This window comes from Gopherus evgoodei, unplaced genomic scaffold (assembly GCF_007399415.2).
Source record: "Gopherus evgoodei ecotype Sinaloan lineage unplaced genomic scaffold, rGopEvg1_v1.p scaffold_170_arrow_ctg1, whole genome shotgun sequence".
NCBI classification, from domain to species: domain Eukaryota; kingdom Metazoa; phylum Chordata; order Testudines; family Testudinidae; genus Gopherus; species Gopherus evgoodei.
The window spans coordinates 22,646-34,158 of NW_022059833.1; the positions used below are offsets into that span (position 1 = coordinate 22,646).

General features: G+C 44.5%; 1 protein-coding gene across 1 annotated transcript in view; it reads right to left on the reverse strand.

The window, feature by feature from the left end:
- The window catches only part of MROH2B (maestro heat like repeat family member 2B), a gene marked incomplete at its 3' end in the record, with an annotated part of 30,108 nt that extends 22,639 nt beyond the window's left edge, over positions 1-7,469 (reverse strand). The window contains exons 1-8 of the mRNA XM_030542885.1: positions 7,375-7,469; positions 6,361-6,523; positions 5,704-5,802; positions 4,265-4,416; positions 3,590-3,733; positions 804-896; positions 262-331; positions 36-149 (exon numbers count right to left, since the gene is read on the reverse strand). Of these exons, the coding sequence (XP_030398745.1) occupies positions 36-149; positions 262-331; positions 804-896; positions 3,590-3,733; positions 4,265-4,416; positions 5,704-5,802; positions 6,361-6,523; positions 7,375-7,389 (850 nt within the window). The remainder of the gene's footprint in view (positions 1-35; positions 150-261; positions 332-803; positions 897-3,589; positions 3,734-4,264; positions 4,417-5,703; positions 5,803-6,360; positions 6,524-7,374) is intronic.
- Between the last annotated feature and the right edge of the window lie 4,044 nt (positions 7,470-11,513).

Sequence of the window (11,513 nt, forward strand, 5' to 3'; positions counted from 1 at the left end):
AGGGCAGCTGGCACAGTTGCTCCTGTGTTACTTACAGTCAGCACCAACAATAGCTCTGAGCAGATTCAGAGATGCCACACGAACAGCCTCATTCTCAACCTTCAGCTGCGAGCGCAGAAAGGCTATCAGATCCTCCGGAGAAGAACGGGCTGCAAGGCAAGAAAGCACGTCCTCACTGACGACAGAACTCTTATTCTTACCATACCTTACAAAGGAAGTTACAAGGAAACCACTGTGTAACTCAGAGTCTCTTCCTCTTACCTAGCTGAACTATACAATAGACCAGCTCTGGGTGATGTTCCAGGCTGAGCGGCTCAGCTTGAGAACAGATCTATGAGAAGAAGGGAAATGGTCAAAGAAAAACTAATCAGAAGCAATTGAAAAGAAAATGTTCAATTAATTTCTAAGCTTCCACTTCCTACGTGTCCAACTAGAGGTCTGAACCCCAGGTGGACGATACTGAATGCACAGCAAGAATCAAACACAATGTCCAATACCTTAGATGAGAGAAGCTAAAGTGTTTTGAACAGCAGAGCTCATCGAATCAAGACACAGCCACAGTGTTTACTGTACAACTCTGACTCCCTCTGATAATCGGCTTATGGTGAAATTGCTTTACAAACTGAGCTGGATATTAGCTAAGAAAATGAGACCACTACCTGCTTACTCTTGAGCCTGCAGAAAACAGGAAGGCATGAGGCGGTCCCCAGGCTCTGCACTATCATTCAATAGATTTTGATTGTTAATATGCTTCAGATCTGCTGTGCCTAATCTCAAGGGATCCAAGCAAACCCACCCCTCACCTGGTTGTGCAGAGCACTGCAGATGGCTTGAAATGTCCTCTTAGGGAGAGGGATCTTATATTCACCAGAGACCTCCAAGAGCTGGCTCAGACTCTGCAACAGAGGGTAAAAGTCAGATGGTGGCACACACAGGAGCAGTATGTAGTGACTGAAGCAGATTCAGGGGATTCGTGGATTCCAAGGCCGGAACGGATTATTGCCATCATCTAGTCTGACCTCCGGTATAACACAGGCCACAGACCTTGCCCAGAATAATTCCCAGAGCAGAGCTTTTAGAAAAACATCCCAATCTCGATATAAAAATGGTCAGTGAGGGAGAATCTGCCTCAGCCCTTGGTAAATGGTTCTAATGGTTAATTATCTCACCATTAAAAATGTACACGGTATTTTCCAGTCTGAATGTGTCTCGCTTCAGTTTCTAGTCATTGGATCAAGTTACACCTTTCTCTGCTAGACTGAAGAGCCCATTATAAAACATGAGTCCCTCATGTAAGATATTATAGACTGTAATTAAGTCACCCTGTCACAGGGCAGGTCCACCCATCAGGTAGGTACCAGGCTGTGGAGGAATTGAAGTAGATCTCGGGCGGCCCAGCTGGCCTAGTCTCCCTAGCCACCGCAGCAGTCCTGGCTTCTAGGGCAGCACAGCCTAATGGTCGGTATCAGCGCAGCAGCCCTTCTGTGAGGGTCCACGGCCCAACAGCCTGAGTCACTAGGGCTACTCTTCTAGGTATGGCAGTGCTGCCTAGTGGCCAGAGTCAATAGGACCACCTTTTGTGGCAGGGAAGTGTTGCCTAGTGGCCAGGCCTTCTCCACTGGCTCCTACCTATTCCACAAGTCCCAGCCCAGGGCCCTGTCTTGCCGCAGGGATATCTGCCACCAACTCAGCGGAGATCCTTTCAAAACATGCTGCGTCAAAGCCAGGTTCCTCAGTTGGATCAGTGCTTAATCCACCTAGGCTACTTCCCACCCATTCTTCCGCAGCTGGCGGTCTCAGGGATTCTGTGCTCTCTCTTCCGTCTCTGGCATTGGGCGGCTGGGGGTCGTGGGTTGCAGCCACAGTCCGGCTGGCCACTGAATCCTGGAGCACTGGCAGTCTCTCTGCAGGAGCCTGCAATGCACCTCTGCTCCCTTCGGCAGCCATCCCAGATTCAGCTGAGCGGCTCTCTTTTATATCCTAGTTCCAGCTGAAGCATGCCCAGCAGAGATGAGGGGCCATGGCCTCCTCAGCCCACAAAGTAGGATTAGCCCCTGTTGAACCAATGGGGGGTAGGTAAACCCCATCACGCACCCTTTCACTTTCTGTTTGTTAAACTAAATAGATAGAGTTCCTCGATTCTATCACTGTAAGGCATGCTTTCTAATCCTGTAATCACTGTGACTCTTCTGTCAATATCCTCTCCAATTTATCAACACCCTTTCTGAGTTGTGGGCACTAGAACTGGACACAGTATTCCAACAGGAGTCACACAAGTGCCAGATTTAGAAGTAAAACAACCACTGTACTCCTCCTTGAGATTCCCCTTTTTATGCTTTTCAGCTTTTTTGGCCACAGCATGAGTTCGTGTTCAGCTGATTATTCATCATGACCCCCACAATCTTTTTCAGAGTCACTGCTTCCCAGGACAGCATCCCCCATCATGTATGTATAGCCTACATTCTTTGTGCCTAGATGCTCACATTTACATTCAGCCATATTTAAATGCACCTTTGTTTGCGCCCAGTTTACCAAGTGATCTAGATCTCTCTGAATCTGTCCTCTCCATTTTTTACCACTTCCCAATTTTTATCTCATCTGCCAACTTTATCAGGGACGATTTTATGTCCTCTGCCAGGTTATTGATAAAAAAGGTGAAAATCAAATTCCTTCCTGCATCTAAACACTTTTCTCCTTTGTTGCTTCAAGCTTCCAGAATGTCTTTGATGCCATCTACAGATTTTACTATATTTAAGTAGTTGTGTAGTGCCCTGATGCTATCAAACAAGTCCATGATGTATTGGTTCCCTCCAAATCATGGGTTTTTCAACCCCAAATGTGACCACATACTCTGTACCAGAAAGCTTCAACCAACAGAGATGGTGAGTAAATATCACTACCAAGAAGTTATAGCTGTCTCATGACTTCATTTACAACTGTGTAGCCCCAATGAAGAAAGAATATGGCCCCTTTCTTCTTGCTCATGTGGTACTCAGGGTAGATGAAATAGAGAGAGCAGGGGAGTGAGACAATATCTTTAATTAGATTATCTCACCCACCTTGGCGCTCTAATATCTTGGGACCAACATGGCTACAACAGCACTGCATAGAATGGGAGATGAAATAGACAGGCAATGCCTTTAGATCCATCTAGTTACAGAATCCAAAGCAATGACTCTCAAGCCTCCTTAGTATTAATTTTCAACCATTGACTGTTGGCTTGGTACTGACCAGAGGCAACATATGGCAGCCACTGCTCTGAGCAGCTTATGAACTAAAAGAGAGACACAGAGTTGACAGGATGTACTAGGAAATCACAAGGAGGGAGTATCTTGTTGGGGGGGGGCAGGTGTTTTGTTTTCTATCTCCTTATCATCCTCCCCAGGAAACAGAGGATGCTTTTTCATAAGAGGCATTTACCTACAAATCTTGTTGTCTGACTCACCATGTGTATAAACCCAGAACTCGTGTGTATATTTATTTTCTAACAAGTCACTGTCTCAACCAGGAAACCCCACTGGCAGCAAACTCCTCGTGCAGTTCATACATGCAGACACATAGACAGTTACCTTAAGGACTGGTACCTCACCTTGGTGATGTGAAAAACATGAGTGTCCTCCTTATATTGCTCAAGGAGCCATTGGATCGGTTCAAATATCTGATCCCGATACTCATCTTCATCTAGCAGGAGACTCATCATGGGACCAAGAGCTTTGATGATGGCCTGCTTGAGCTGCATAGATGAGACATAGAATTTATGTTCCTGCTAATTCATTCAATATCATCCAATGGGCACACCTTTTCTACTTCTAATGCCTGCAACTTCCCTGGTTCTACTGAAGGAACGGCCCTATCTCAAGATTTCCTGGTAAAGAACCGGGACTCGTAGGGTTGGTTTCAGGATTATATCTTAATGCACCTCACAACTATACCAGTAAGATATTTCTCCAGATAAGTATGCATTCTAGGCCAACTCATCCCTGTTGGAACTCCACTGGGGCTGAATGGAGGAATTAATTTAGCCCACTATCCCGTGTCCATCTACACGTCAGGTGCATAAAATTAGAATCCATGTACGCTGTATACAGACAGAATTTCCATGATGTGGTGACATTATAAATGTTTGGGTTTTAGATGTTTTACATGACATACTGTTCCATTCAAAAGGACCTACCATTAAATGTCATCATCACAATGAGTGCTAGACTCATAAAATTTAACGTTACAATTTCTGCTAATGCTTTAGAAAACTAGCGATTCTCACCTCAGGCTCCTCACAGGTCAGCCAGTTACTGGTCACATGAGAATATAAGGGAAGAAATCGATAGCAGAATTGTGATGCACTCATTCTGGGGAATGAGCACTTTTCCCAGTTACTCAAATAGAAATTTACTGCCCTTGAGCATTCTTCCAGAACTGCATGGACGGAGAGAAGACAGGCAATGTGAAAAGGACATATTAGTAATGAGGAGAATTTGCTTTATCAGTGAACACACCCAGGCCTAAAGTTTACAACAATTCCATGGCAGCTACTGCTTAGTTCAGGACTAGATGCTGAAATCCCACATCAATTTTGAGCTATTTCGCTTCCCACCGTTCCATGTCTTGTTTCTCAAAAGGCTTTTTAATTTGCAGATCTCTCAATCTTTTTTCAATTACCATCATTTGAACACAATTTTTTTCTCCCTTCCTTGTTACCTCTTAATTAGAGCTGCTTGAAAAAGCAGTTTAAATTCAAATAAAAATCTTTACTGATAGTGTTTTTTTCTTTCAAAATTGCAAAGTATAAAAATCATTTATATTTTTCAAAAATCAAAAAAACATTCAGCCACCTCTTTAGATGCTCCAAAACACTGGATGCACACTTCCTGATCAAACTTGTCATTGACATTTTTCAAGTTTGTTTTTCATCAAATTTGGGGGAAAAATTATGGAAAATATGATTAAAAATCAAAATATTTCAGCAAGCTCTCCTCTGAATGGCTCATGTCCCCTGCAGTTATTGTTTATTTAACCCTAACACTGGATGATTTCATCCTGATTTACAGTTTGTCTGAAAGATGTTGAGTGCCCCTAACTGCCATCGGCTTTACTGGGATTTGAAGGGCAGTGGGGAGCACTTTGCCCTAAAATTAGGTGTATCTAGTGTCCTTGCTAAGAAGAATTAGGGCCTAATCCTGTTCCCTATGAATTTGATGGCAAAATTCCCATTTACCTCCAAGGCACAGGATTAACCCTTTACTGAGCATCACCCGAAAAGCAAAGAAAGAGAGAAGTGGAGAGGAAGAGAAGACAGAGAAAGAGGGTGAAAGGAGTTTCTTTATCATCATCTAAGGGGAGAGAATGGGTGAAGAAGTTGGAAATGGGATTTTTAAATGTACAGTATTGAAATCTGCTCCCTTCACCTCCTCCCCCAGGAGATTGCTGGCAGATGAGCAGCTTCAGTCTTTGTGTCTCTTTATTTTAAATTATATGCATGAGTCATAAAGGGCCTGAATTTACAAATGCTCAGCGCCTCCTGCAAAGTACGGAGCACTCTCAGCTTCACCGAGTGCCATGGGAGCCCAGGAACACAGCACCTGGTGCAATGCAGGGCAGGGAGCACAGTTCAGGGCCTGTTGCAAACTTGGTCAGTGACTCCAATCTGTACCAAGACCCCCTCAATATCCATTTTGGGCACCTACAGTAAGTTCTGGCACTTACCACCACAAAATGCTTGTCTCATCCGGCTGTCATTGACTAACTCCAACATGTGGAACATGGCGTTCAGGGTTATTCTCACAAAAGGGATACACTTAAGTGCTGCAGAGAAAGGCCAGAAGAGAAGGAAGACAGATAATCGGCTGCTCTACGCCTTCTTAGAACACACTTAGAAACACTGTGGGGCAGAGTGCTAGGGGCTCCTGGGCCAATTTGTGCTGCATAAGCAGAGCAGAATGGCTTTAAAGCAGCCATTGAAAGCCAGTGGGCGATTCACCCTGAAGAGAGGAATCCTCCACCAGTGCACAGCTGTGCCCGCTGCCCAACTCACTCCCAGCGTAAGGGCAGAGAGCACTGGGGCCGGATGGGAAGCGGGGTGGAGAAGAGCTCCACTAGACCTGATCTTCCACTCATTCCCATCCCTAAGGAACTTCAGTCCGGGGCAGAAGTTAGAGCTTTCACCGCCGTCTGGATAGCTCATGATCTGGAAGCCAGAACTAGCAAGAGCAGATAGTCCTGTGTCTTTCCACGCACACACGCACGCATGCACACAATCAAGCAGAGCTCTGTTTAGCTGCAACATTTTTAGGTAGAGAGAGTAATCCCCTGTCCTTAAATGAAAGACGATAACTTTGAAACAAAAGATGGAAGTTACCATACCATAGGCTGATGACAGGTTTCCCAACGTAATTAAAACAAATTCTTCAGGCAGCTTCGGTGGTTCTAGAAGACACTGCAGCTCAGACATGACATGATTGAAATAGCAGCATGCTAGAGTCACTAACGTGTTGCTAGCTGCCACTTTTACTTCATTTGTTGCTTCCTAAAAAGAAAAAAAAAACTCTAAGAGAAAGACTGAAGTGAGTGAAGCCGGTTGCATTAGCCTGACTTGTTTATATGAGTCAAGTCCTTATTTCTGTGCATAAGTTCCAAATGAACCCACCCAACTTTCTGTGGATAGAGTCATTAGTCATAAATATTCATTGAGTCATTTGGCTAAACAATTTTCAGCCTTTGAGTTGCTTGCAAACTGCTCAGTTAGACTATTCATTATTAGCTCCTTGTGGCGGATGACTGGTCACCATAGTCACATGATATTTTGCTCTGCCCTTCCCTGACGAAGTAGTGAGAAACAGACTGGGCCACTTCAAAGATATTCAGAGAGCTTTCCTGGAAAAAACTGTCTCCAAAAAGGGGACTGACTTCCTTTGGAACAAGAGAGGGATTTTTCCATGGGTATTCCTGCTGGCAAACTAGATTCTAAATCCAATGCTGCTTCTTTTGGAGGTAGTTCAGATTCTGTCTGTCTTAGGGCTTTATACTGCCACTTACTTCAATAGTATCAGAGCGCCTCCCACATAACATCAGTATCAATTATGAAATCCCTAGTAAACTTCGGGAAAGACTTGCTCATTAAGAAACCATAGGCCTGTCTCTGTGTCTGATATCATGTGTCTTGGGTCCTGGTCCTGCAAAGCACTTAAGTACAAGTGTAATTTTCGCATGTGAGTTTTCCCATCTTATGCATGTGTACAAGTGCTGTCTAGGACGTTGTGGGCCTCTAACAGAAGAATACATTTTCATTTCAATATATAGTTTACCCCCCCAAAAAGAGAGTTTTAATTAGTTAAAACTTTGGGTCCTTTGATTAATATCTCAGGAGAACTAACTTACCTGAGTCTCTCTCATGTGGTTTGAGGCTAGGGTTATTGTTTTGTTCAGTAGCCCTCTCTCCAGGTCCCCGGTGTCCTGCCATAATACCTTCTCCAGGACACAGTAAATGTCGACTCTGTTTTGCTGGGGACAAACCAGAAAAGAGAACAAACAATCAGGAAAAGTTTTTCTTGATGACCACACAGTAATTTGACAAATAAGCCCCTGCCCTACAGAGCTTCCAATCCAAACATGAAATGACTAGTTGTCATAAACAGATAGCTAAGCGTTAATGTCTCTTTCACCTGAAAAAAAAAAGTAACCTGAAGCACCTGACCAGAGGACCAATCAGGAACCAGGATTTTTTCAACTCTGGGTGGAGGGAAGTTTGTGTGGGAGTCCTTTGTTCTTGGGTCTTCTGCCTGTACTTTCTCGGCTATGAGGAGTGAATTTTTCTATTTCCTGCTTTCTAATCTTCTGTTTCCAAGTTGTGAGTACAGAGATCATAAAAACAGTAGGGGTTATTGTTTTTTCTTTTGTATTTACATGTCTATAGTTGCTGGAGTGCTTTGAAGTGTATTCTTTTTGAATAAGGCTGTTTATTCAATATTCTTTTAAGCAATTAACCCTGTATGTGTCACCTTAATACAGAGAGACCATTTTTATGTACTTTTCTTTCTTTTTATATAAAGCTTTCTTTTTAAGACCTGTTGGAGTTTTTCTGTAGCGGGGAACTCCAGGGAATTGAGTCTGTATTCACCAGGGAATTGGTGGGAGGAAGAAGTCGGGGGAAATCTGTGTGTGTTAGAGTTACTAGCCTGACTTTGCATTCCCTCTCGGTGAGGGGGGAAAAGAGATTAACTCTCGGTACTTCTGTTTTCCAAGGCTGGAAACGGGGAGGGTGGAGTCCCTCTATTTAAATTCACGGAGTTTGCTTCTGTGTATCTCTCCAGGAACACCTGGAGGGGGGAAGGGAAAAGGTTTATTTCCCTTTGTTGTGAGACTCAAGGGATTTGGGTCTTGGGGTCCCCAGGGAAGGTTTGGGGGGACCAGAGTGCCCCAAAACACTCTAATTTTTTGGGTGGTGGCAGCTTTACCAGGTCCAAGCTGGTAACTAAGCTTGGAGGTTTTCATGCTAACCCCCATATTTTGGACGCTAAGGTCCAAATCTGGGACTAGGTTACTGACACTAGTCCAAGTCTTATCATAACAGAGCAGGTTCGTGGCCAAGAAGAGAATCCATGTCTCCTGAGTCATTATCCAGGGTCCTATCCACTAGGCCACACTGACTTCCCAGCCAGCATGCTCACACAACTAATCCATTGGCTTAATTGGTGTAAAACATGCCATGCCCTCCACAATCACCGCATTTAGCAGCACTTCAGAAGCAGCTGAGCAATTGACATATTTTAATCTTCCTGCAGAGAAAAGAGCCAGAAGAAGCCTCCTTCACTGCCCCCTTATCGAGTTTCATTTATTGAAAACAAACAATAAAAATGACCCCTTTGCCCTTGCTCTATCCACTCCAGACAGAATTTGAAAATGTTGAATTACAAAATACCCAACTCCCGCAGTCAGTCCTCAACAGCTCCTAGGGGAAATTAGCTCAGCAGTTAGATCTACATTGACAGTCGCGCACTTGAAGGTGTCTTTTATGGGGCCCATCAGTGTAGAAATTCACAGATGATAGTATCAACTGGGACAGATTAAAAATAAAGAGGGACACAGAGAAATTAAAAACCTGAGCAGAGAACAAGATTCCTTTCAGAAAACTGCAAACTAGCACATCTGGAAAGGAGGTAGAAGTAACTGACACAATGGGAGGGAGAAAAGTGGGAAGCAACAAGTGCCCTGGGGCTGACCGTGAAAAACAAAGTCAACATGTATATGCAAGGGGTGATGGCTACCACAAAGAGCCATGTGGGTTAGGTCTTCTACAGACAGGGATCATGGCACAAAGCAGGAAGAGGACAGTTCCTCTCTGTTCAGTTGAGGCGTGACTGCATCTGGATTATTGCATTTTCTAGCACCACATTCCCAGAGAGATCAACAAATTGGAAGTAATTCATGGGAGAACAAAAAAGGATGCACGAGGGTGGCAGAATTGACTTCTGAATAGAGCCCTGCAACCTATAGGGCCTGGCTACAGGCATCAGGGTCGGGTTGGATGAGACAACAACTGGACTCTCTTGGGCTCAGGTCAGGTCAGTTCTCCTCCTTTAGCCCATGGGATCAACACAGCAGGGAGCAGTGTCAGAGGATCAAGCCATTGCTGCACATTATTGCCGCTGCGCCAGCCCCATGAGCAGGATGCGGTGGCAGTATCCGGTTTGGGGGGAAGGGTTGGGACCAGGATGGAAAATGATTCAACCCTCTCAGGGTGAGGTGAGTGGGCTTGGGGCCCGTTCAGGTTGGGCTTAAAAATTGGGCCCGAGTAGACCTCTGCTTCTGAAGACAGACTGACAGAGCTGTCTACGGCCGATGCGGCCAAGGGATGACTGTGAGGGAGACATGATAATACCATACACCTATCTGAAGGCTGTGAACACCAAGGTGGGAGAGGAATGTTTTAGTATAATACATTTAGGTAAAAGTAGGAGTAATGGGATTAAACTAAAAAAAGACATACAATTTAGACTTTAATAACAAGAAAAATGTGAGACAGGTCTATAAGGTTATGACACAGTCTTCCTAGGAAAACAGTGGAAGCTCAGTCATTAGGGGCTTTTAAAATTAGTATGGCCAAAACAGTGGAAAATGGCTGCTGGGAATGCTCCTGCATTAGCAGGGAAATGGACTGGATGAGCCAATAGGTCTTTTCCAGCTCTGTCTCCTGTGAGTCTGTAAACCTATGTGACCTGCATGCCAAGGTCATAAAGCACTTTGGAATGTTCAAAGCCAATCAGATCTCTTGACTGGCTAAACATTCCAGCGGCGCTGCTTGAAAAGAGATGCTTCTGCAAACTGCAATCAGAACACACAGCTCCACTGGGGAGAAGCTCCTTCCATTAATTTTTAAATGTAAGGAGGATTTTTTTTAATTGAAAATTGTCACTGATAATTTATGAATACATAAGCTCTACGTACTTCAGAGTAGCTCTGGATTATGCAACAATTTTATTCTTTAAAACCAAAAGAGATTCATAATTAATCGAGTAATTAAAATAATTAAAGTACAAGGAGGCCAAGACAAGCAGTTCAGTTCTGCTCATAAGGGCTAGTGGGGGACGGCAGACTGGGGCAGGGGCTGAATGGGAGTGGAGACACAGGGTTACAGGGGGGAGGGAGGTTCAGAGCCACATAGTGATGGGGGAGGAGGTGCAGAGCTACACAGGGACATAGGGTGGTTGGGTGGAGGCACGGAGACACATGGGGATGGGGAGAGGGGACAAGCACACATGGGGATGGGGGGAGTGGGTGTCTGAGTGGGGGTGGAAGGACATATGTGGCCAGGGGGTGCAAGGACCCATGGGGGTGCAGGAACACATGGAGATTGGGGCAGATGTGCCTTACTGAATGGGAGAGGTTAGGGGTCAGCCAGGGTCTGCGTGGGGGGAGCTCCCTAACAATTCCTCCCTGCCCCTCCCAAAAAAACTGTTCCATACATTTCCCACCCATACCCAGCAACCCTCCAAGTTCACACCCAGGCTCCTTCCCAGCAATTTACTTCCCTCTCCCTCAGCTCCTCCATCACCCCTGACTCCACCAAGCCTTTGCACTGCGGCTGAGGGGTGCCAGAAATACGGTTCTGTAGTGAGTTGAAATGAATTGTTACTCAGAGTTCTGTATGAATATGCATAGTCAGGAATCTATTTGTCAAAAAACATTTCCTGAATCCTTTTTGTCGTCTGTATTGACACAGACATACTTGCTGACAGGGATTTTGAAATAAATAATCAAAAATAATTTGAACTGGTGCAATTATATTGTATATTTGCTGAAATGTTAAAACACTGTGTGCATCATTTTTTATTGCAGAATTCCCCCAGTAGCAAATATATAGATAAGGTCCCTTCAGAGCTGTAATCTCAATAATATGTCATCATAAGAAAGGAGTGTTGGCTAGGAATAAGAGGAGGGAGTCAGTTCACTTGGGGTTTATTCACATTCTTTTACTAACCTGCTAAGTGGTGTTGAGCAAGTAACTTAATTCCCTGTGA